The sequence below is a fragment of the Suricata suricatta genome, chromosome 3 (assembly GCF_006229205.1).
Source record: "Suricata suricatta isolate VVHF042 chromosome 3, meerkat_22Aug2017_6uvM2_HiC, whole genome shotgun sequence".
In the NCBI taxonomy this organism is placed as follows: domain Eukaryota; kingdom Metazoa; phylum Chordata; class Mammalia; order Carnivora; family Herpestidae; genus Suricata; species Suricata suricatta.
Window position 1 is genome coordinate 58,334,124 of NC_043702.1, and position 27,440 is coordinate 58,361,563.

Here is a 27,440-nt window from a genome sequence, read left to right on the forward strand (position 1 = left end):
TTAGATTTCTTTAAAAAAAAAAACAGATGAGAAACAACCTAAATGTCTGTTAATATGTGATTGGTGTAAACACTGAAATCAGGGTGCCTGGGTAGCTCAGTTGGTAATCTCATACTTGGTTCCTGGTTTTGAACCCCACATCAGGCTCTGTGCTGACAGTTCAGAGCCTGGAACCTGCTTCAGGTTTTGTGTCTCCCTCTCTCTCTGCCCCTCTCCCACTTGCACTTTGTCTCTCAAAAATAAACATTAAAAAATGTTTAAACACACTGAAATCAAACTGTGGAATATCAAACAGCTGTTCAGAATCAAGGTTTTTGTGAGAAAGCATGAAATCTGGCCATTTGTAGCAAAGTGGATGGACCTTGAGGATGTCATGCTAAGCGAAATAAGTCAGGCGGAGAAGGACAGATACCATATGTCTGCACTCATAGGTCTAACAGGAGACCAGGAGAAACCTAATGGAGGACCAGGGGGAGGGAAAGAGGAAAGAGAGTTGGGGAGAGAGGGATGCAAAACCTGAGAGACTATTGAATACTGAAAATGAACTGAGGGTTGAAGGGGGAAGGGGTGGGGGAAGAGAGGTGGTGGTGATGGAGGAGGGCACTTGTGGGGAAGAGCACTGGGTGTTGTATGGAAACCAATTTGACAAACTATTAAAAATTAAAAATTAAAAAAAATAATCAAGGTTTTAAAACTGAATTGTTCTAATTGTACTAATAAAAATAGGAGCTAAATTTAGCTGGAAGAGATTCCGAGTATTGCTTATGGATATTTGCAGACTGCAATTAACTCTGAGAGACACAAGAGAAACTGGTAAATGTAATTCCCTCTGGAGAAGTGAATTGGGTGCCGAAATAGAAAGGAGGGCAGGGGCGCCTGGGTGGCTCAGTCGGTAAAGCCTCCGACTTCGGCTCAGGTGAGATCTCACGTTCGTGGGTTCGAGCCCCGCGTCAGGCTCTGTGCTGACAGCTAGCTCAGAGCCTGGAGCCTGCTTCTGGTTCTGTGTCTCCTTCTGTCTCTGCCCCTCCCCCTCTCATGCTCTGTCTCTCTGTATCAAAAATAAATAAAACATTAAAAAAAAAAAAAAAGGAGGGCAGCTTCTCATCAAATACCCTTACGAATTTTGAATTTATACAGTGTCTTTGTTACATAATAAATAATAGTGCTTAACGTGGATGAATATTCATCCAGTGTAGCAGTGGTTCTCCACCAAGGGTGATTTTGTCCCCCAGAGGACATGTGGTGATGTCTAGACACACTTGGTTGTTACAACTGGAAATGGGGGTAGTGCTAACGGCACCCAGTGGATAGAAGCCAGGGATGCTGTTAATTGCCTCCGTGTGCATAGGTCAGCCCCGTACAACCAAGAATAGTCTGGCCCCAAATGTCAATAGTGCTGAGGTTGGGAACTCCTGCTGTACAGCAATTCTTCTGTATGATAGGGTTGGAGAAGAGCTAAGCAAGACTAAAGGAATAAAAAGTCAGGTGTATATACCTAAGCATTCAAATCATTGTGACTTTAAAATAATTCCTATCTCTAGCTGTGAATGAGGATGGTCGAAGTCCAGTGTGCTCCTGTTTGCATAGCTTATTCCACATTGGTACGCTGCCAAGCTTCTGTCACCTCATGTTATTTCATGTTTACAGTCACTAGAAGAATAAGGTCACACTAAAGGACATGATTTTCAGGGCTTTAGTGTACAAGCACACTTGTACATGTATGCATAGCACATGTACAGGGCTGTTTGTAACGGGAAATATTGGAAACGACCTAAATCACAGGGGACTGGTAGAGTAACTTACGGTATACCCATACAATGGAATACAATGCAACCATTAAACACGATAGCTTTCATGATCTTCAAGATATATCAAGTTTAAAAAGCAAGTTAGAGGAGGTGCCTGGGGGGCTCATTTGGCTAAGCATCTGACTTTGGCTCAGGGCATGATCTCATGAGTTCAAATCCTGTGTCAGGCTCTGTGCTGACAGCTCGGAGCCTGGAGCCTGCTTCGGATTCTGTGTCTGCCTCTCCTCTGCTTGCACTGTCTCCCTAATATAAAAAAAATTGAAAAAAGCAAGTTGGGGAATAATATACGTAGGTTACATATATATGTGTGTATATATTACCATATATGTGTGTGTGTGTATATATACACACACACACATATATGGTATATACATATATGCTCATTTATGCATATGCATAGATCTGATTATATATATATACACACACACACATGTATGTATCATATATTCTTATATCTTGAAACAGATATTGTTTCTGGAGGAATTTTTCACTGTATGCCCTTTTGCATTTTTGTGCTATATGCATACTTCTTGTTATATACATAAGGACAGCCCAACCCGTCAGAGTAAATGCACCATATAAGCCTACTATAACATATTATACAAGAAGAATGAAATATGTGTTATAATAAGGATATAAAAGAATATGGAAACACAGGAAACGTAGATGTTCAAAATGTTGAGAAGAAATAAGGAACCTCAAGCCTTACTTCAAATGAAGCACCATTTAGTCATTATAATCAAACATTCTTTTCCTAATACCTGCTTTTCTAGGGTTATAAAAACAAGAGGGCAGTTGGGATATTTGGTGCCTAGGGTGAATGTCATGCAAGTGAGGTATTTCCCAGATGGTGATGAAAAAAAGCCCCTCTTACAAAGAACTTAGTGGGCTGGCATGCTTACGACTTGGCTGGACTCCTTGATGGAAGATGAAATGAAGTCAGAAGCCTATAGTCCTGGCTGCTTTGCAACAAATTTATAACATGACCTTACACAAGCGAACCTGTGGTTCTTTGTCCATCTAGAAAGTGAGAGTGTAGATACCAAAAGACAAAAAAAAAAAAAAAAAAAGGATTATTCTTAAAAGGGAAAAAAATTTCAAAAAAATGGAAGAATATTCAGTCTTCCCATTAAGCAAAAGGAATATAAATTTAAGATTTTATATCTATTAAAACAAAATCAACATCTCATTGCCACTGAAATTGTTAAAACTAGAGCACACATTCATGTTAGTAATTTACAAGCCATTATGGAAAATATGGCAGGTTTATGTAAGTAAGCCACAGAGATATTCCTACCCTTTGACTCAGTAACTACGTTTCCCAGGAATTTATATTAAGGAAATGATTTAACAGATAAAAAATATATACACACAGACATTAATTCATTTGAATGTTGTAATAAAAAAAAACCTAAGCAGTTTATTATGCATACAACAATATGAAATATTGTCCATCTGTTAGAAAAACCATTTTAAACACTGGAAATGTTAAAAATACTGCTATATTCAATGTATATATAAAAATAACATACAAGTGTAACATTGTTTTATTTAGAAGGAAGAATTATAGGTACTTTGTTAATCATTATTTAATACTGTTAAACTGACTTTTAAATTCTAATAAAAAGAGCTTAAGAAGGAACTTAAAGAATTAAATCACTTGGCTTCTGAGGTCTAGGATTCAAATCATTCTCTGATACAAGGTGCTTTGCTGCCCACTTTCCTCTAGTGGGCAAGGATGGGAGTGGATGGGATGAATTTTCAGAATAGACAAGGTTCTGATACAGTAAGCTGGGGCCCCAGCCATCTGGAGACAGGGACATAGTTTCCCCTCTCACACATAAACTCACTCACATATAAACTGAATTTTGTGTGACTTACAAAAATGTTTTCTTTTTTATATACTATATCTATGCTCACAGTAGTATAAAATCAGTAGGAGTGAGAAGAAAAGGTATGAAAAGGATAAACATATATCTTAGGGCAGGAGCCTAGAGGTAATTCTAGTACAGCCTCATTTTACAGATGAAAAACCTGATGCTCAGAAAGGAAACATGTTCTTACATATAGAGAAAATTCAGTTCGCAGGACAGGGAGAAAATTGAAGGTGATGGGAGAGTGGGGAAGATCAGTGAGAGAGGTAAAGGCAACACGTACATACAGCAGATGTGTGTATGGATGATAAAATGGGTGAAGGCTACTGCTGGAGAGTGCAAAGTGATCACTAGGGTCTATACAGTAGCTGTGCTGGGTTCATACACGGTCCTACACACCCATCCTGGTATAATTATACTATACAAGGTACAGATCTATCAGATTTTCACCCTTCTAAATCCAAATGAAGGTACAGCCTTTCAAGTCCCAAAGATTAATGCTAAACCAGATTTTTTATCCACAAATAGATCACAGAACATTGCTTTTTAAAAAAAGTACAGAAATTGGTATCCTATTTTTTGTGGTTTCTACATAAAAAGTGTATTGAAAGATAACTTGTTTCGATTGTACTGTACCCCTTCGCCACCCCTCAGAGCTCATCTTTAGGTATCAGTTGTGAATTTTTAAATTTTTTAAATTTATTTTTGAGAGAAAATATGCACAAGTGGGGGAAGGGCAGAGAGAGGGAGAGACTCCCATGCAGGTTCCACACTGCCAGCACGGAGCCCAACACAGGGCTCCATCCCAGGAACTGTGAGATCATGACCTGAGCCGAAATCAAGAGTCGGACATTTAACCTATTGAGCCACCCAGGTGGCCCCTGATTGTGAATTTTATTTTTTAATTAAAAAAATTTTTTTAAGGTTTATTCATTTTTTGAGAGAGCCCAAGTGAGGGAGGGGCAGAAAGGGAGACACAGAATCTGAAACGGGCTCTAGGCTCTGAGCTGTCAGCATAGAGCCCGATGTGGGGCTCAAACTCACAAACTGCGAGATCATGACCTGAGCCTAAGTCAGACGCTTAATTGACTGAGCCACTCAGGCACCCCTCAATTCTGAATTTTTAATTTAAAAAATTTTAATTTGCAAATTTAGATGAAAGGCAAATTGCTTTCATATATTTTCAGAAAGGATTTTAACTGAACCAGTTCATTCTATCCATAGCAAACTGTGTACATACTCTCAGAAATCATCCAGTTTTTCTTAATTTTTAAAAAATGTTTATTATTTTTAAGAGATGGGGGAGTGAGAGAGAGCAATCGAGCAAGCAGAGGAGGGGCAGAGAGAGGGAGACGCAGAATCTGATGCAGGCTCCAGGCTCTGAGCTGTCAGCATAGAGACCAATGCAGGGCTCAAACTCAGAAACCACGAGCTGAAGTTGGATGCTCAACTGACTGAGCCACCCACGTGCCCCTCAACCAGTTTTATCTATATACGAGCTTCAACTTTTGCAACACCCTGATTCTAATGGGATGGCTTAGTGCTGTTGGTGTGCTGCTGGCCACAGCTATTGTGTCCACAGGGGACTTGTTACTTTGCTTCTATGTTTGACAGGTTTTACTGATGAAAAGTTGATCTAAGGACAAGATAGTACTTGTCCAAGTTAGGATTTTGCCTTAAGCACTGAACAAATCATTTTAAAAGTACAACTTCTATCCCATTTTTGATGTTATACTTCACTTACAGGCACACATTATAAACACCAGGCTTTTACTTTTAATGATTCTATATCAAGCAATTACTTATACTCTAATAAAAAATAAAGACTATAGTAATTTACTTTGTTTCTTCCTGTTGGACTTCAACATCTTCATAACCATATAACAGATCAGAAGAGATACACACCTCATTTTATACAAGATAGATTTCAATAATGGTGTGTAAACTGACTTTTATAAGCTGATTTCTTATTACTTTATAATATTTTTTTATAAAGTTTTGCTAACTTTTTAAGAGAAAGCTTATGTTTATGCTAACTTATAAATTATCTTCAATTAACATGTGATGCCAAGGTTTTAGGCTGTATCTAGTTTCTTTTGTCTCTTTAATCCATCTACCCCCAGAAAGCAGTTAATAGAGGAGTTTATTTAAAATAAAACAAATCTTACTAGGAATGTTTCCTATTTGGAGAAATCACACAGGAAAAACAAGATTACTAAGAAGACCTTCAAGGTGTTTTAAAGGTGCCAGATGTAAATTCTTAGAAGCAAAATATGGAATGGTGATAAAAGCTGAAAAGCGATCTGTGACATGAGCAGACCTAAAGAGTATAATGTGAAAACCTTAAGTTTTCTAATGAGACTGAAAAAATTTATCCTAACTACTTAAGAATCATATCACCACACATTAGCATATCACAACTATGCATTTATTACACTGTTAAGAAGGGAGGCAACTGCAGTGGTATTTCAGAAGCTATATATTTTTTAAAATGTAATATATGCTCATAGACTCTAAACAGTATTTTAAAATATACAATCTCTCCGAAAGAAAATATTCAACTAAAGATAAGATAGATAACTTTTAATGTAAGTCAATGTTACAAGATTTAAGATTAAATCCATCATCAGATTTTCCACAACACACAACAATGTACAGAAATTTGCAAACTTCCTGCACAGAGCTGAATAACCCTTACTCTTGAGCGAGGCGTTCAATTACACGTCGGTAATCTTCCACAAGTTCCTGAAAGCTTTCTTCCAGCTGTTCATGTTGCATGCTGATTTCTATTTGGTTCATCTGGTTTGTCAGTTCTTCTGGTCTGAGACATTTTCTCATTTTAGCAAGATCTCTCTGCTTTTTCTAAGCAACAAACACAATTATTGGTTAGACTAAGAAAGAAAATATATTTCTCTATATTCTTAGAATTTTAAATCTGTCAGAAATAAGAGTAGTAGGAATATGCCCAAATTTGTCCCACATGTCCTTTACTTAAGGATGCCTAAATACGCGTTTTTAAGGTTTTTTTTACTTAAGGATGCCTTAATTATAAACCCTCTAAATGGAGTTAACTAGAAGACTTGGAATTTGTGTTGACTGATGGTAAATACACATGTCACTAACAGCCCCCTCTCCAAAGCCTAACAGAGAACTGGCCAGTGTAGATATTCAAATTATTTCTTTAATAAATAAATATATTAACTGAAGAAAGACAACAGAAAATTAAGTGCTATTATTCTTCATTTCACTATTCAATCGTTAATTCATCACATTAATTTAAATTCCAAACTGCCTTTTTCCTGCCACTAAATTCTTCTCTAAGTTTCCTTAAAATGTATTTATGGGCCATATATTATTTTAATCAAAACCATTTGAAGAGTTTCAGAAAGATAAACCAAAAACGGTCACATCTTAAAAACAGAGTATTAACTAGCTGTTATTGAATCTCTACATCCATCCATACATAATCTTATTAAACCCTCCCCATTTTATTGAGAAGAAACCCATCATGATGAGCCAGTAGGGATCCAGTAACAACTTTTAAGCCAGACACTGTGTCTGAACAATACTGTGTTAATAATGCTGAAGATGGGACTGGAGAACTAAGTTAGCAGCTACTGCAAAAATTTAAGCGAGATGCTGAAAGCCTCTCATTTGAGAGGCCGTCAATAGGAACAGAGATAGAGGGGAAAGGGCAGATTTGGGAAGAAAATACTGGGTGATGCAGGGAGTTAAGAATGATTTCAAGGGGGGGCCTCGGAGGCTCAGTCAGTTGTGTCCAACTCTTGATCTCGGCTCAGGTCATGATCTCAGCATTTGTGAAATCAAGCCCCACATTGGGCTCCGCGATGACAGCACAGAGCCTGCTTGGGATTCTCTCCCTCTCTCCCTCTCTGTTGCCTGCTCTCAAAAACGACTCCAAGACTCCTGGATAGGTGGCAACAAACACTGCAATACAGGGAACTGCAGTACATGAAACTTTCATACATTTTGGGTAAACTATTCTAGATTAATACATTAATCCTCTTTTACTAGAGAATGTAAGAAAGAGCTAACTTATATACATAAAGATCAGAGGTGCCTGGGTGGCTCAGTCGGTTAAATGTCAACTCTTGATTTCAGCTCAGGTCATGATCTCACAGTTGGTGAGTTTGAGCCCTGTGTTGGGCTACACACTGACACCATGGAGTCTGCTTCGGATTCTCTCTCCCCCTCTCTGCTCCTTGTGCTATCTCTCTTGAAATAAACTTTTTAAAAAATCAAAATCAAATACATACTCATCTAATTCTAACTCTGTAAGACAGGTAGTCTAATTTTCTCTAACAATCTGAACTGAAGTCTGTATTTAGTCTCTATATCTAACTGCCTTTCAAAAGACCAAAAACAAACAAACAAACAAACAAACAAAAAAACCAGCCCTGGGTAACCTGGGTGGCTCAGGCATTGGACTCTATTTTTAAATGTTTGAGAGGGAGAGCATGCACACATGCACGTGTGCAAGCAGGGGAGGAACAGAAAGAGAATCCCAAGCAGGGTCCCCACTGCCAGCACAGAGCCAGAGAATATAGGACTCTTGATTCCAGCTCAGATCATGATTCCAAGATTGTGGGATCCAGCTCTGCAAAGGACTCTGTGCTGAGCGTGTAGCCTGCTTAAAAGTCTCTCTCTCCCACCCTCCCTCTGCTCCTCTCCCCTGCTCACCAGAACGCTCTCTCTCAAAAAAAAAAAAAAAAAAAAAAAAAAAAAAAACCCTAAATCCATCCTCAACACTAATAAATGTCCCTTAAAGAGAACCCTAATAATTTTGGAATACTAGGCCACAAATGTGTCATGATTACTACTTAAAAAGCTCAAAATACAGCTAAATTTATAACCACACATTTTATTTACTTGTTTGTTTAAAGTAAGCTCTACACCCAATGTGGGGCTTGAATTCACAACCCTGAGATCAAAAGTCACATGTTCTACCAACTAAGCCAGCCAGGTGCCCCTGTTAACACATGTTTTTAAAGCAAGAAAGCAAGATAACAATCATCAAGTTTGGAGATGAGCCCTTCTGACACTACAAAAACAGGTTGATACTGGGTCTAAATTGGTAGAGCTATTAGTAAATAGGTTGTTGCGATTATAATCTGAAATTCAAAAAGTTAATTTGATTAGCGTAAGATGCCCCCGGGAAGCAGTGCTTCTCAAACTTTAACGTGCACACAAACCACCTGGGGACCTTGATAAAATGTAGGTTCCGACCAGTAGGTGTGGGATGGGGCAAGATTCTGTATTTCTAACAAGCGCCTACGCGATGTTAATGTTACTGATCTAGTGACCCACACTCAGAATATTAGTTCTAGAGAACTGATGAAAATTCAAATTTATTGTTCCTAAGACCCATAAAGACAGTGTATTTTTTACTCTGTCAATCACATGGATGAGAAATGCTTTGTTTCTGCTGTAAGACTTATTGACTATACTATATAAGAGCATTTAACTTAAGAAAGCAGTTCAGGAACTAAAGGGTCATTCACCAGCAAATTAGTATGGTGTGTGAATGGAATAGAAGCTATTTTCTAAATTGCTAACCAGTTATAACATTTATTTAATAACTGATCCCCCCTATGTTTAAGATACCTCCAATCATATTAAATTCTTATATATAATAGAACCATCATATTAAATTCTTAAGTATTTCAAGACGATCAAATTTTGTTTCAAATAGCCTATAAAATGAATTATGTGCCAGTGATATACTATATTTATTTAGCATCCTCCATGCCCAGTGCAGAGCCCAACGGGGGCTCGATCCTAGGACCCTGATATCATGACCTGTGCCGAAATCAAGATTTGGAAACTCAAAGGACTGAGCCACCCAGTCGCCCTGACATACTGTTTTAAATTATTATGCTGTCTTAAAATCTGAGAACTTATATCTCCAATTTATCTCCCCCTCCTCACATTCTTCATTGTCTATTTCTTTTAGATGGATGTCAGAATTAAACTCTATTGTCATTTTTATTGACATAATAGAAAATCTATGAATTTAAGAACTCTAAAATATATAGGAATTTTAAAATGCCTATAAATAGCTTTGAAAAAAATAATATAAGCTCCTCATGAACATGTAAGGTATGATTCAATTTTAAAAATAGCTCAATTGAGGTATTTAACCTTTACTGTTCCTTTAACTGTATATATTCCACTCTCTGTATGTAATCTTCCAAAGAATGGGTAAAAAAGGGGAGCCTGGATGGCTCAGTGAGTTAAGCATCTGACTTTGGCTCAGGTCTGAATCTCATGGTTCCTCAGTTCAAGCCCCACATCGGGCTCTCTGCTGGTATGTGGAACCTGCTTTGGATCCTCTGTCCCCCCACCTCTCCGCCCCTCCTCTGCTTGCTTTCTCTGTCTCTCTCTTTCAAAAATAAATATTCAAAGAAGGCATAAAGAAATCAAAAACCCAAACTGATTTAGGGAACATGTCTATCCAGCAAAGTGACACACATTGGGAGAACAAATGAAACAATGAAAGGTAGAAGTTAAGACTGGAATAGACATTCTATAAGCTTCAGAATAATTTTTTCCCTCTAAAACAAAAAACTTAATTCCTTCATAAATTAGGGCAGTTCATAATTTATTACTTTTTTATTTACTTATTTTTTTAAAGATTTTAAACATTTATTTGTTTTTTGAGAGACAGAGAGTGGGCAGGGGAGGGGCAGAGAGGGAGTCACAGATTCCAAAGCCGGCTCCAGGCTCTGAGCTGTCAGCAAGAGTCTGACACGGGTGCAAGATCATGACCCGAGCTGAAGTCAGATGCTGAGCCACCCAGGTGCCCCTATTTATTTTTGAGGGAGAGGGCGCAGAGTGAGCAAGGGGCAGAGAGAGTGGGGGAGAGAGAGAAGGAGACAGAGCGTGGAGCCAAAGTGAGGCTCAAGGTCACCTGATGTGGGGCTCAAACCCATGAACCGTGAGATCATGACCTGAGCTGAAATCGGATGCTTAATCAACTGAGCCAACCAGGTGCTCAGGCAGTTCATAATTTTAAATTAAGACAAATTAAAGATGGCATTATTTTAAACTTATTTATGTTAACATTTGGTTTGAATATGAATTTATTTCTAGAAAATAATTATTTCTTCTTGTTTAGTTTTCACAGGTTCCAAGAGGGCTTACAAATATAATCTCAAAAATGCCACCAACTCTAAGGGCTCTTTAATTGCCAATGGCTGAACTAGTCAGTCACTTTTGTGAAGTACAGAGATAAGCTTCTTTTGTAAGAATTTTAAGATAATAATGGTGTAGAAACACATTAATTCCAAAGACTTGCCAAAAGACATCTTTTAAAACATGAACTTCTGTATTGCATTTTTTCCTGTTCAGTTCCTAAACTATGGAGGTATTTCCATTTTATGGAAGGGAAGCCTAATACCCAAGTGTTAATAAGTTGTTAATAGTAAGACAATTTCTAAAAGATAGAACTAGATTTAAAAATTTTATATAATATAAATTTCATATTTGCAAACCAATTAAGAACTAAAATACTCCTGTGAAACAATATAAAAGCTTTAATGCTAAAACCAAGCAGCTACGCCAATTTTTCTTTTGTTAGTCTTTTTTTGAACACTTGAAAATTATTTCTGTACTAGACATGGGAATTTCTTTTTGTCCTTAAAAAAAATGATTCTAGTTAATACAGGTTATTTCCCCTCTTTTGGCATTGAAAAAAATGAATTACCAGTGTTTAAAACTTTTAAAGTAAGGCACAAGTACTTTTAATAGCTACCCAGATAATTTTTTAGGGGAAGAATGTGTTTAGACTGATAGGTAAACTTGAGGGGCACCTGGGTGGCTCAGTTGGTTAAGGCTCCAACTTCGGGTCAGGTCGTCATCTCATAGTTAGAGGGTTTGGGTCCCATGTTGGGCTCCGTGCTGACAGCTCAGAGCCTGAAGCCTGCTAAGGATTCTGTGTCTCCTTCTCTCTCTCTCTGCCTCTTCCCTGCTCATACTCTGTCTCTCTTTGTCTCAAATATAAACATTTAAAAAAATTAGACTGATAGGTAAACTTGATTCCTCAAATAAAGGCAGCACAGAACTGGTGTACTTTGCTATCAATAAATTACTTCCTATTTCAGTAATAATTTAGTGACAGTCAAAATTATAATCTTTTCATAAAACTTGAAAGTAAACACGTAAATTTTACACTCCAAACTTTCTCCATTGGGCATATTTTTAAAGATTGAAAAAAACTCTAAACCATATGAAACAATTTTACTTTATTCTTAAATATAATTTTACATTTAAGAATACTGTAAAAAATGCTGTAATAACAGCACATAATATCAGTCTGGAATGACAAATTGAAGAAAATCATCTATACACATTCAACAAAAAAATAACAGCACTTTTCCTATGTCTATAGGACATTTAACTCATTTCTTGGCTTTAAGTTTGTGGTAGGTTTCCTACCCCAAGCATCGGGTCTATCAACCTAAAGGAGGGAAGGGGGGCCCTCAAGCTTTCTTGACTTTCTCAGTGGGATAGAATACTGGATAACTGAACTTATATAGCTACATTACTATAAATATAGTATCTGAAGAATTTGCAATCTGTGTGTGAGCTTTAGTACAAGGATGGTGGTACTCAGCAGTGTTGAGAAGCTAAAGATTTAGTTTAATAATGCTTTCAGTTGTCTTTCAGATAGATGACTTGTTTGATGGGTGAGGATACTTAATATAAAAAATCATTACCATTTTTTAAGAGTAAAAAATACTTGCTTTTATGAAGTACAGAAATTCCTATTTGGCATGAACTGGTGACTACACTTAGAATTCATCTCTCATGTGCTACATGTGCCTATGTAAAACATTAAATAATCATGAAGTACATAATTCAATGAATTATTTTACTTTAATAAAATAGTTTTAATACAGGCATACCTCATTTTATTGTGCTTCGTAGGTAATTCTTTTTATAAACTGAAAGTTTGTGGCAACCCTGCATCAAGCAAGTCAACTGGCACCATTTCTCCAACAGTATTTGTTCATTTCATGTTTCTTTGTCTCATTTTGGTAATTCTTACAGTATTTCAAACTTTTTCATTATTATTGTATTTGTGGTGGTGACCTATGATCAATGATCTTTGATGTTACGATGATTTTAGGGCTCCACAAACTAAGCCATAAAAGATGGTACACTTAATGTTGTGTGTGTGTGTGTGTGTGTGTGTATGTGTGTGTGTTTTGATTTATTTATTTTGAGAGAGTGTGTGTGTGAAAGGGGGAAGGGCAGAGAGAAAAGGAGACAGAGGATCCAAAGGGGGCTTGGTGCTGACAGCAGAGAACCCAATGTGGGGTTTGAACCCTCATTGTGAGATCATGTCCTGAGCCAAAGGCAGATGCCCAACTGACTGAGCCATCCAGGTGCTCCATGTTGTATATGTTCTGAGTGTACCACTGACCAGGTATATCCCACTGGGCCTTCCTACTCCCTGAGATACAACCATATTGAAATTAGGCCAATACTGAAATGTACCCTACAGTGGTCTCCAAGTGTTCAAGTCAAAGGAAGAACTACACATCTCTCACTTTAAACCAAAGCTAGAAATGATTAAGCTTAGTAAGAAGACATACTGAAAGCTGAGATAAGCCAAACCATAGGTCTCCTGTGCCACAGAGGCAAAGTTGTGAACACAAAGTTCTTGACGGAAATTGAAAGTGCTACTCCAGTGAACATACACATAATAAGAAACGAAAACAGCGTTATTGCTGATATGGAGAAAGATTTAGTGGTCTGGAGAGAAGACCAACCAGCCACAACATTCCCTTAGCCAAAGCCTAATCCAGAACAAGGCCCTAATTTTCTTTAATTCTCTGAAGCCTGAGGGGTGAGGAAGCTGCAGCAGGCAAACTGGAAGTTAGCCAAGGTTGGTTCATGAGGTTTAAGGAAAGAAGTCATCTCCATAATATAAAAGTGCAAGGTTGAACCAGCAAGTTCTGACGTAGAGGCTACAGCAATTTATCCAGAAGATCTAGCAAGATAATTAATGCAAGAGGTTATACCAAACAACAGATTTTCAACATAGACAAAACAGCCTTCTTTAAAAATTTATTTATTTAATCTCTACACCCAACATGGAGCTTGAACCCATAACCCAGAGGTCAAGCCTCACATTCCCTTCTGACTTAGCCAGTCAGGAGTCCCATAACAGCCTTCTATTGGAAGAGGAGGAGATGCTTGGCTTCAGAGCTCCAAAGGATCAGGGGCTAATGTACCTGGTGACTAAGTTGAAATCTGTGCTCAAGGACCATTCCAAATATCCTAGGGCCCTTAAGAATTATGCTAATTTTACTCTGCCTGTGCTACATCTATGGGAAGAACAAAGTCTAGATGACAGCACTTCAGTTTGCAACACAATTTACAGAATATTTTAAGCCTACTGTTGAGACCCACTCAGAAAAAAAGGATTCATTTTAAAATATCACTGCTCACCAACAATGCACCTGGTTATTCAAGAGCTCTGTGGAGATGTACAACGAGATTAATGTTGTTTTCATGTCTGCTAACACAATATCCATTCTGTAGCCCATCAACTCAGGAGTAATATTGACCTTCAAGTCAAGAAATACATTTCATAAGGCTATAGCTATCATCGATAATGATGCCTTCAATAGATTTAGGCAAAGTAAACTGAAAACCTTTGGAAAGGATTCACTATTCCAGGTACCATCAAGAACACTTGTGATTCATGGGAAAAAGCAAAATATCAACCTTAACAGGAAGAAGCTGATTTCACCCCTCATGGATTACTTTGAGGGATATAAGACTTCAGTGAAGAAACAGCAAGAGAACTAGAATTAGAAGTGAGTCTGAAAATGTGACTGAATTGCTGTAATTTCATGATAAAACTCAAATAGATAAGCAGTTGCTTCTTGTGGATGAGCAAAGAAAGTAGTTTCTTGAGATGGAAACTACTCCTGATGAAGATGCTGTGAAGACTGTTGAAATGACAACAAAGTATTTAGAATATTAGTTGATAAAGCATTAGTAGGGCTTGAGAGTACTGACTCTCAATTTTGAAAAAAGTTCTGCTGTAAATAAAATGTTATCAAATAGCATTACATGCTATAGAGAAAGAATCGACTGATGTGACAAACTTCACTGTTGTCTTCTTTTAAGAAATTGCTACAGGGGCGCCTGGGTGGCTCAGTCGGTTAAGCCGACGGCTTCGGCTCAGGTCAGATCTCACCTTTGTGGGTTCGAGCCCCGCGTCAGGCTCTGTGCTGACAGCTAGCTCAGAGCCTGGAGCCTGCTTCTGGTTCTGTGTCCCCTTCTCTCTCTGCCCCTCCCCCTCTCATGCTTTGTCTCTCTCTGTATCAAAAATAAATAAAACATTAAAAAAATTAAAAAAAAAAAAGAAATTGCTACAGCCAACCCCAACTTTCAGCAGCCTGACCACAGTGAGCACCCATTAACATCGAGGTAAGACACCCTACGAGCAAAAAGATTATGACTCGCTGAAAGCTCAGATGATGGTTAGCATTTTTTAGCAATAAAATGCTTTTAAATTTAGGCATGTGCAGTTAGTTATTTAAAAAAAAAACATAATGCTATTGCATACTTAGCAAAATACAGTAAAATGTAAGCATAACTTTTTTATGCACCGGAAAACCATAAAATTCACTTCAATTGCTTTAAGCACTGCAGTTTTCGCTTTATTGCGATACTCACTTTATTACAGTGGTCTGGAACTGAACCTGCAGTATCTCTGAGGTGTGCCTGTACTCTGATGCCGCCACGATCACATCTACATATATCGTTCTATATGCCCAAATTTCCCACAAAGAAATTTTCTAGGGGCGCCTCAGTGGGTTAAGTGTCCGACCTCAGTTCAGGTCATGATCTCGCAGTTCGCAGGTTCGAGCCCTACACGGGCTCTCTGCTGTCAGTGAGGAGCCTGCTTCAGATGCTCTGCCTCCCCCTCCACTTGCGTGCATGCTCTCTCTCTCAAAATTAAACACTTAAAAAAAGGTCTCTAGTTGACAAATTAACATTACTTTAAAATTCAAAACCTTTGGAAAGCACCATTTTTACCAACTATCTGATGTTTCTGAATTGATAAACATCAAAGAATAAAATGCAACTTTGAACAATTTTGGGGAGCAGAGAATACTGCAATATATCACAACCTGCTTATAGGCAGACAGTAGTGCATAGGATAGAAAACTTTTGGGTTTGTCATTTATGTTCCCAGCTTCTGCACTGTACAGGCCTACAGGTATAATGTATACAAATGTAGCAAACACATGTCAGGTATTAATTATTCATTGAACAAAGTAACAAATATTCTCCCCCATCAATTTACTGCTCAACTGCAACTATCATAGGAAGCCCCATTCACAGAGGCTGGCATGGGCAATATCTACCTTAATAATGGCCACATGATGATGAGGACAAACCTGATCTAGGAGGGGAAATTTCTGAGTTAGAAGAAATTATGGGATATGAAAAAAAATGGGAAACAAGAAGGAATGTTAAAAAAAAAAAAAGTAAACAATATTATGTTGCAGCTCTAGCTATGGTAAAGCATAGAGGTTAAAAATGACAACCAAGGCCATACTTAGGAAGAAGGAAGCAAAGGCAAACATAATATATATGACAACTAGGAAACTAGAGACATAGAAACTAACAGGATAATTTATTAAGAAAAAGTCTGGGCATTCACATTTTTAAAAGAGGGCAAACAAACAAAATACAAAGTAACCATGAGTAGTAGACTATCCTTGGGATTAGTTTTTAAGTAAATGAAAACAGATTTATAGCTTACACTGGAAAATTATGACAATAAGGCTCCTTAAAACTAACTGGAAGAATGTATTTACTTTTGTAAAAGTTAATTTAGGAAAATGATTTGGACTCTCCCATACACTGGCAATTGCTACACCTCTCTTCTCCATTTTTTTTTTTTTTGACTAGGGAAGGAATTTAACATATATAACTTTAATAACTTTCCTTGATTCATGTAAAAGGGTCCTGGTTGTCCTCATTTCAGAGACCTATGAACTACTTATTTTCAAAAGGAGCCGCCACAGTGGCGTTTAGAAAGCTTGACGTCTTCCAACGGAACATACCACTAACAAAATGTGATGAAATTCACATAATTCACTGGTTTCAGTAAGGATCTATTACTCTCTCTCCTCCCTCAAACTGGCTTCATTCCTATTACTTTGTGAACTAGTCTCTGTATTGCTTTCTTGAAGCTAATAGGTTTCTGGTTTCGCTATAACGCGGATCGTTCTATTCGTGGACGTTTCTTCCAACTTTGTTTCAAGCAGAAGAAATACAAGGATGGCAGGTATGAAGGCAGACAAATTGGGTGCTTGGATGAAGTCCTGTAGCTTTTTTTCTGCATGCAATGAATGAAAAGCCTGCTCACTGCCCTATAAATCACTTTCTCTCCTCCGAGATTCATTCAAGGCGTGTGTGAACTACCATTCTGCTCAGCCGCACTGGTTCTTTGGCTCCCCGATCACAGCCAGGTGGCCATTGCCTCTTCTCCATTTTTTAAACAGTGACAAGAATATAATGTTTAAGACTCTGCAAAGTCCTACCTTATATGGGCTAATTAGTCTTCTCTTAATGTCCAGTCTATAGCTTCTGTATTGTTCAGCATCACTCATGTCAGTTACCAGTAGTCGAAGAATTTCATAAACCCGTCTAGCATGTTGCTTAATGAAACAAAAGAAAAACATGAATGCTTTCAAATTTCAAAATAGTGACACTTTTCCAAAAACAGAATGCAGGATACACTGAATATCTGCTCTGGGCCAGAAATTGTGCAAGGTACCAGACGAAAAGCAATAAAAGATATTCTGTCTTCAAGGAGGTAACAGCCTAATGAATAACAAATGACTGAGGAGTGGTTAATTTAATGATAGAAATATGCATAGGGTATAAAGGTAGTGTAGCCTGGGAATGGAATAAATGCTAGAAGAAGATTTCTGGGAAACAAAATTTGAGCTAAATCTTTTTTTTTTTTTAATGTTTGTTTAGTTTTGAGGTGGAGGGGAGAATGAATGGGGGAGGGGCAGGAGAGAAAGGGGCTCCAGGCTCGAAGCTGTCAGCACAGCTGAAGTTAAATGCTTAACTGACTGAGCCACCCAGGAGCCCCAAAACCTGAGCTAAATCTTAAAGCAAAGGGACCTGCCATTCTAGATAAAAGGGAAGGCACTGTGTGCACACATGTGACATACATGCAGGACTGAAGCAGCTTGACATTGCTGGAGCACAAACTGAAAAGTAGTGAGTAGAAGTAAAGTGAGGATACAGCAGAGTGTGCTTACATAGAGGCTCACACACTGTTAAAGAGCTGGGCTTTTATCTAGTATGTGACATTTTAAATGGGTGGATGAGCAAAATGCACAAATATGAGTTTTAAGAAAAGCATTCTCTCAGCTACATAGAAATGGTAGCAAAATGGGTAGAAAGACCAATTAAGAAGCTGAGCTATTAAATCAGGCAAAAAATGATGAAGCCATGAACTAAGACAGGACAAGTAAGAATACTAACAGAACAAGGATTCTAGAAATTCAGAAGAGGAAAGACTGTGTGTGGAGGAGCATGTGGGAAGACAGTAAGTTTTCAAAGCCTAGGAGAGATTCAGGAGGCAGAAGAACATAAAAATCTGAAGAAAATTCTAGTGGTTTTTTATGTTTTTTTCTTTACATTTTTTATTTTTGAGAGACAGAGAGAGACAGCGCGAGCTGGGGAGGGTCAGAGAGGGAGGGAGATACAGAATCCAAAGCAGGCGCCAGGCTCTGAGCTGTCAGCACAGAGCCTGATGCGGGGCTTGAACCCATGAACCATGAGATAATGACCTGAGCCAAAGCTGGACGCTTAACTGATGGAGCCACCCAGGCGCCCCAGAAAATTCTAGTTTAAAAGAGTGAGGATTTAAGCAATGTCAGTATATAGGCAATAGTTAAAACCGTGATTGGTTAGGAAAGTATAAACAGTGAAGAGGGAGAGGTCAGAACCCAGTAGTACAGCGACAGTTAAAGGGCAGGGAGATAACAAAAAAAACCCCAGAGAAATATTAGGAAAATCAAGTTTTTGGTGCCAAAAGAAGTTTTGGTATCACTGAAGCCAAAAGAGTAGTCCATAGTTTTTGTTTGTTTCGCTTATATATTTATTGAAGGCAGGAGAGAGGTCAAGTATAGGTTGATTGGGAAGTCGATGTTTGAACATTCCAGAAGGGACACCTGAGCTGAACCTGAAAAATGAGTAATATCTGGCAAGGCAAAGATGGAGGAACAGGAAAAGGGGGTATCAAGGGCAAAGGGAAAAGTTACTGTAAATGGACTTCAAAGGAACAAATATGTAGCATAGTTGGGAAATAGCAAGAGGTTTAATACTGCCACAGCATGTAGGAAAGTGGTCAGAAAATGAGTCTACCAAGGTTGGCAGGGTCCATGTTATGACTGGCTCTGTTGCCATACCAACTTTTAAATTCTTTTTTTTAAAGGAAAAAAAATTCGTTCATATTCTCTTTCTTTTAAAGGCTGAGCTACTGAATAAATTCTCTAAAGGTTTAATACAGTGTGGAGATACCAAACATTTCTAAAACTTAAATTTATCTAAAACTAGGAAGTTGTTAACGTGTTTTAATGCGGAGAAGATAGAAAGTTTCAGTTGAAATTAAGCTGTTGAAGATCAGTGGCCAGGAAACTTTTCATATATAGTGTTGGAGTGCAGAAGGGAAATCTACATTGGAGAGTTAGAGGAGATCTCCCAAGTCAACAGTATCAAATACTAGTCCTTATTGGAATACCCTTCATCTCACATTACTTTCATAATCTAAATCCTACCCATTCTTCAAAGCTGAGATCGGATGCATCTCCCTCCTATGAAAAACTCTGATTCTCCTACATACATAAATATAAGAAACTAAACACCCTCTTCTGAACAGATTATTTCTTCTGTACCTATTTTAAGATATTTACTTAAAAATTCTATATAGAAGTATATAAAGTAGAAGTTAAGTGTTTTACTCAAGCCCTTCCCCCATCAATACCATCACCAGAAGTATTAACTATTTTATCATTTCAAACATTTTCTTAAGAAGCAAAAATAAGATCATATTATCCATTCTGTTCTACTTGTTACACTTAAAAAGCCGTCAAAGCAATGATCTTCCCATTCTATTAATGAGGAAATTAAACTGCGCTGCGTCACAGAGGCAAGTGCCGTGCCCAGATCTGAGCTCAGGCAATCTGGCCTCAGCCCGTCCTCTCAACCACTGCTACTTCCACACAGCTATGCTGAATTTACTTGCAACGTTTAAGTTACATACTTAGAAAACTTCCAAACTGAAATGTTTTCCTTCCACAGAATAAAAATACCTTATTTATTTTGAACTTCTGTTGTGCCTCTACTGCCATTTCTTCATTGAATCCTTGCATCAACTTTTCCCGGGAAAAACAGGGCAAATCTTGACAGAGCTTCACAAGCACAAAGTCTCTTAATTTCACATAACTTTTGGATGGGTCTTCCGCTAAAGAAAAGGCAGAATAACATTTTCCTTATCCAACTTAATTCCTTCATCATTTGAGATCTCAATATACATGCTAGGCTAGAAAAAGCAAATATTATTAAAATAATTTTACAAGGCAAAAGTTACAATGAGAAAGGGTTATTCCTTATTAATCAAATAGCACTATTATTTTTGCCAAATAAAGTTACATGGTAGTTGTGAAATTAGAGCTACTCCTTTCAAATGTAGACTTCTTCATGGGTATTATCCTATGCATCTTAGTGTTCTTTTCTTTAAAAAATTTTTTTTACTGTTTAGTTATCTTTGAGAGGGAGAGAGACAGAGTGCAAGAGGGTGAGTGGCAGACACAAAATTCAAAGCAGGCTCCAGGCTCTGAGCTGTCAGCACAGACCCAACATGGGGCTCAAACCCGTGAATCAAGCATGAGATCATGACCTGAGCCAAAGACAGACATTTAACCGACTGAGCCACCCAGGCACCCCAATTTTATTTTCAATTAAAGCAACTGTATAAACAAGAGATTCAAGTTTGGACAATCAATTCCAAAAGCTAAGGTTTATAAAGCTCAATTTATAACTCCCTTACCCTAATCCAATAACCTTTATAGTCTGCCATATTTCTCTCACCTAATTAAAAAAAAGTCCACAAAAGCAAAATTTTTAAAGAATAAATGACAATATGATTTTGTTCCTTTCTTCACTGCATCTGAATAGCACAGATCTTCCTTTATGTTTTTCTCTTTATCTGCATTAGACTAAGTAGTTGACAAGGAAAACAGCAAAACATGACTACACAGAGAAAATAATTTTCAGTTCCACTTCTCTCATTTATAGATATAGGACCATGGGCAAGACACCGCACTTCTCTGAGCTCTTGCTTTCTGATCAGTAGAAGGCTTGAAACAAAAAATACTAAATTCTGAGCTAGTTCATGGATCGTAAGACTTAATATTGTTACAGTAACAATACTCTACAAATCATTCAATACAATCCTTATCAAAATCCCAGCTAGCCTTTTTTGTTGCAGAAATTAAGTTTATTCTAAAATTTGTACAGCTATGGAAGGAACCCAGACTAGCCCAAATGATCTTAAGAAAGATCATTTGAAATCACACTTCCTGATTTCAAAAACTAGACAAAGCTACAGGGATCAAGACAGTATGGTACTGGCGTAAGAAAAGATCAACAGAACTGGACTGAGAGTTAAAAATAAACCTCACATTTATGGTCAATTAATTTTCGTCAATTTTTGAGAAGGGTTACAAAACAAATCAATGAGGGAAAGAATGGTCTTTTAACAATGGTACTTGGACAACTGGATCTTAAGTAAAAGAATGAAGTTGGGCCCTTTCCTCACACCATATACAAAAATAAATAAAAATCGATCATATACTTAAGGGGCAAAACTGGGGTGCCTCGGTGGCTCAGTTGGTTAAGCATCCGGCTCTTGATGTTGGCTCAGGTCATGATCTCACAGTCATGAGATTGAGCCCCAAGCCCCAGGTCGGGCTCTGCACTGAGCATGGAGCCTGCTTGGGAGTCTCTCTTTTCTTCTCTTTCTGCTTCTCCCTCGTTCATGCACTATCTCTCTCAAAATAAATAAATAAACTTAAAAAGGGGTGGGCTAAAACTATAAAATTCTTAGAAGAAAACAGAAATATATCTTCATGATCTTTGCTTAGGCAATGGTTTCTTCTTAGATAGGAGAACCAAAAGCACAAATAACAACAAAAAAGATAAATTGGGCTATATCAAAATAAAACTTTTGTTCTCAAATGATACCATTAAAAAAATGAAAAGACAATCTACAGATAGGAGCAAACATTTCCAAGTTATATATATGGTAAGAGACTTGTACCCAGATTTTATACTTAAAAATGTTTTACAATTCAGTAAGAAAAAGAGAACCCAATTAAAAATCAGGCAAAGGTGTTTCAGATTCTGTATCACCCTCTCTTTTTACCCCTCCCCTGCTCAAGCTCTGTCTCTCTCTCAAAAATAAACATTATAAAATTTTTTTAAAAATCAGGCAAAGGATCTAAACACATTTCTCAAGAAGATATACAAAGGGACAAAAAGCACATGAAGAGATGCTCAACATCACTAGTCACAAGAAAATGCACAACAAAACCACAATGAAATACCATTCCACATCCACTAGAATAAAAAAGACAGTAACAAATATTGATAAAGGTGTGGAGAAATTGAAACTTCCATTCTATTGGTGGAAATGTAAAATGGTACAGCCACTTTGGAAAATAATCTAGTGGTTCCTCAAAAGATAAAACAGTTACCAGATTTTCCACCATTTCTACTCCTAGGTATGTACCCAAGAGATATGAAACATAGGTCCACCCAAAAACTTGCACACAAATATTCACAGTAGCACTATTCATAAGAGGCAGAAAGTAGAAACAATCCAAATGTTTATCAATTGATAAATGGATAAATAAAATTTCATATATGCGCACAGTGGAATATTCTTTGGCAATAAACAGAAATGAAGTACTAATTTACACTATAACAAGGATGAAACTTGAAAACAAGCCAAGTGAAAGAAGCATCATAGTAGTATATGACTTCAATGTCAGAATGGGCAAATCTAAAGTAGATCAGTGGTTGCCTGGAGCTGGAGGGGTATTGGTAGGAGGGTGAATGAAGAAAAGAGTGACTGCTAAGGAATACTGGGTTTCTATTTTGGGAGAATGGAATATTCCAAAATTAGATTATAGTAATGGCTGCACTGTAAATATCAGTTCAAAAATTGTACACTTTAAGTGAACTGTAGAACATGTTTACTATATCTTAATAAAGCTGTTTATAAAAAAAAAAAAAAAAAGACCAGGCTAGGGGTAATCTTTTAAAATTCTGAGAGTCATTAGCCAATCCTCCATTCATTCATTCCATATGTACTAAACACCTTACTGTTTCCATGTGACACAAATATTGCATGTATGTAATTATTAAATATTATATGACAATGGCCTAACAGTGGTAAGTGAAATTCTGTCACTGTATCAGTTTGTTGTGAAATATGGCCTATTAGGAATGTACATAAATGATGAAATCAACAATGAACAAAACTGAAATACAGACCCTGTCAAAAGCCAGAGACAAAAATAAAATCCTGAAAGCAAGAGGGAAACAATTCATCAGGGACCACAGATGGCCAGAAGTCAGTGGACTGATACACTCAAAGTACTGAAAGAAAAATAACTGTTGAAGAATTCTATGTCCAGCAAAATTATCCTTCAAAATGAAGATGAAATATATTCTCAGATAAGTAAAGATCAAACAAAAGTGTTGCTAACATACCTGTCATACAAGAAATACTAAAAAATTTCCTTAGATTAAAAGAACATGATACCCCAAATCTATATGAAGAAATTAAGAACACTGATAATTATGAAGATAAATATAAAAGTTGGTATAATCTTTTGTCTTTTCTCCTTTCAACTGATTTAAACAATTACATGAAAAAATAATTATAAAACCAATGTATGGCTTCTAATATACAAGGATGTAATATATATGACAATGGGGTGCCTGGATGGCTCAGTCAGTTAAGTATCTGACTCCTAGAATCTTAGCTCAGGTCATGATCTCACAGTTCTTGTTCAAGCCCCACATTAGGCTCTGTGCTGATGGTGAGGAACCTGCTTGGGATTCTGTCTCTCCTTCTCACTGCCCCCTTCCCTCCTTGTGCGCAAGTGCGTGCACGCACTCTCTCAAAATAAACTTAAAAATAAGCAGCAGGGGAGGAACAAAAGGAGAACAAAAAGCAACATATAGAAAACAAGCCGCAAATGGGAGGCATAATTCCAACCACAGCAATAACTGCATTAAATGTAGATATATTGAACACTCCAATCAAAAAGCAGAGATTAGACTGGATAAAACAAGATCCAACTATGTGCTATCTACAACAGAAACATTTGTAGATTCAAAAGTTTTAAGTCAAAGGATGAGTTTAAGCATTACCAAAATAAAAAACTGGGAAAAATATAGTTTAAGACAAAAAATTACAAGAGAAAAAAGGGCACATTTTATAATGACAAGTTGATTTATGAAGATGTTAACTATTATAAACACATATACAACTAACAACTGGGGCTCAAAATACAAGAAATAAAAGCTGACAGAATTAAGGGAGAAATAGATAACTCAATAAAAATAGTTGGATATTTCAATACTACTCAATAATGGATAGAACAACTAGACAGAAAATCAGCAAATATAGAGAAGACTTGAAGAGCTCTATCAACGACCTGACCTATCTAGTAGTTAGGTATCATTTCACCCAAAACCACCAGAAAACACATTCTTTTCAAGCACACATGGAGCATTCTCCAGCAAGACCATACATTGGGCAGAAAATTAGTAACCAATGGCCCATGGACCAAATATCAACATGGTTAGAGAGAATACACATGGCTTACAAAACATAAGGTATTTATTGCTTCACCTTTTAAAGAACAAGTTTAGGGACTCCTAAGGTAAACCATAAATTAAAACTCAATAAATGAAAAAGAACTAAAGTTACAAAGTTTGTTCTTGAACAACAATAGAATTAGATATCAACAAGAGAAGTAAATTTGGGAGTCCACAGTACTTGGAAATTAAACAATATGCTTCTAAATAACCCATGGATCAAAACGCAATTAGAAGAGATTTTGAACTGGGGCACCGAGCTGGCTCAGTAGGTAAACCATGTGACTCTTGATCTCAGGGTTATGAATTCAAGCCCCACACTGGGTATGGAGTTTACTTTAAAAAAAAAAAAATGGGGCCCCTAGGTGACTCAGTTGGTTGAGTGTCTGACTTTGGCTCAGGTCATGATCTTGTGGTTTACAATTCTGAGCCCCGAGTCGGGTTCTGTGCTATTATATATAATAGTTTATATATTAATTTACAAATTATAAATATTTAAACTTCTGCATTAGAAAAAGAGGACATCAAATCAAATAAAAAACCTAAGTTTCAGTCTTCATTAGAGTAAGAGCAAATTAAACCCAAAGAAATAAGAAGAAAATAATAAAAATTAAAGTGGAAATCAAGTAAGTAGAAAAGAGAAATAAAAATGTTTATGAAAACACAAGGGATCAACAATTTGAAAAAGAACATGATTGGAGAACTTTTACTTTTGGTTTCAAAACTCAATATACAGGCTGAGGTACTGCTATTGCCAGAGTCATGATACTTAAGAGAGAAAAGGCCACAAAGACTGAGCCGGCAGTACATGAGCCCCAAGGAGAATGATTCATAGCTCTAGGCTGGAAAGGAAAAGGCCAGGGAAGGTCATGGAAGAAGCAAGATAAGAAGGTGATAAAGCTGCAAGTGACTCCACAAAGGAGAAGAAATCTCTAGCCTCAGAAGAGAGTAAAGATGATAATGACCACCAGCAAAGGTGTGGAAGGGCTCATCAACATCAAGAACCACAACTGGTTGTCCAGATAATTAGCTAGGTCACACAAGTGCATCTGGACAAGCCAAAGGAGCTTTCAAGGAAAGATAAAGAAGATGGGGAGAAAGCAAAAGAGCATTACATTAAAATGCATTTACTGGGAAGACAGAACAAGCCAAAGTTGACCTCACCTGGCCGGAGATCAACCAGAAAGAGCAGAAAGAAGTGCAGCAGGTCATCAGGAAGAAAGAAGAGAGAAGAAAAGCAAAAATGATGCAACTTTATCAGGAAAACAAATGCAATCGCTTACCCAAATAAGTAAGCAAGGTCTGCTGAAGGAAATACCAGGTAACTGTGCTCTTTTACCAGGGCCTCTGCTTTGTCTTGCCCACTCTATGCCCTGGCACAACTGAAGCAGACCCTCAGAGCTAGGAGCCTCCCTGTGGCCTGGGTCCTCTTCTTCATCAGCTTGACACAAATAATTTTTGGGAAAAGGCGAGCTGGGGGGCTGGAGAGGGAACAGCTGCTATCTTTGAGACAAAAAGATGAGGACTATATTTCCTAGGTAACCATTAGAATGGTTCTGTTTTAAGAATTTAGAACCTCTGTTGGGGGTAGAAGGAGTGTATAGGAAGTGGGGTAAGAAGTTTTCATTCGTCAGGTAGATTGTACCTTAAAGGGCAGTTGTGGCTGGGGTCAATTGCTAATGAGTTTGGAAAACCAGCCCCAGACTGTGTTGACCAGGGGCCCACTCACAGAGGCTATACTCCAGGTCCTTAAAGGTCATGGTTGTCCCCAGCCAGTCCCCTCTAACTGAGGTTTCCCCTCTCTGCCCTTCCATACCTCATTCCTAGCCACCTGGGCAGGGCCAGTACCTATTTTTATCCCCAACTCATCGATCATTTCAAACTTCTGTTTACAGCACCCAGGCAAATGACCCTCCACAAATTCAATGTACATATTTGGTGGGTTAAATTTCACATTAAAAAAAAAACACCCTCAATTAAATCTACAGTAAACTAATCAAGATAGTATGATACTGGCATAAGGACATACATACATAGATCAGCAGAATCTAGAAATGCATCTTCTCATTTATGATTAACATTTTCAACATAGGTAACAAGGCAATTCAATAGTGGGGAAAACAGTCTTTTTAACAAGTGGTACTGAATCAATTGGATAGCCATATGTAAAAAGATAAATTTAGAAACTTATATATATATACAAAAATTAACTCAAAATGGATCACAGACCTCAATGTAGGAGACTGGAAATAGGGACTAACTGCAAATGGACACATCGGATCTTTTTACTGATGAAATATTCTAAACCAGGACTTTGGTGATGGCTGCAAAACTAGGCAGATATACTAAAACTCACTGAACTATATGCCTAAGATGGGTGAATTTTATGGTATGAAAATCATACCTCAATATAGTTGCTTTAATTAAACCTCTACTAAGTGACATATTCTTAAGTAAGCATCTTAAAAAATTTTAAGTTCTAACAGATGAGGTTCAAACTTATTTAATGCCAAATTTTTCAGGTCTACCTCTTCTAATCTGTTTAGAAAAAAAAAGAACTGTTTTTACTAATATCAATTCAAAATAAAATTTAGTGTGAGTGATAGCTTACATAACCTCTATAATCTCAGAATACCAGGAAAAATATATCATAGAAAACAGTTACAGTTGAGAAAAATCTAAAAACTCATATTACATTATTGGAAATTTTCACATAATTCAGAAAAACACGCAAAAAAATTTCCATTTAGCATTGTATAGACTGACAGATTAAGGGGCCAAGTCACCA

The 27,440-nt window shown here is 37.3% G+C and overlaps 2 protein-coding genes across 2 annotated transcripts in view; one reads left to right on the forward strand and one right to left on the reverse strand.

Moving 5' to 3' along the window:
- The window catches only part of SLC25A12 (solute carrier family 25 member 12), a 201,543-nt gene that overhangs the window by 12,002 nt on the left and 162,101 nt on the right, over positions 1 to 27,440 (forward strand). The window lies entirely within an intron of this gene.
- The window catches only part of HAT1 (histone acetyltransferase 1), a 57,457-nt gene continuing 36,105 nt past the window's right edge, over positions 6,089 to 27,440 (reverse strand). The window contains exons 9-11 of the mRNA XM_029936140.1: positions 20,071 to 20,222; positions 17,281 to 17,397; positions 6,089 to 6,544 (exon numbers count right to left, since the gene is read on the reverse strand). Coding sequence (XP_029792000.1) covers positions 6,377 to 6,544; positions 17,281 to 17,397; positions 20,071 to 20,222 — 437 coding nt within the window. The 3' untranslated portion in view covers positions 6,089 to 6,376. The remainder of the gene's footprint in view (positions 6,545 to 17,280; positions 17,398 to 20,070; positions 20,223 to 27,440) is intronic.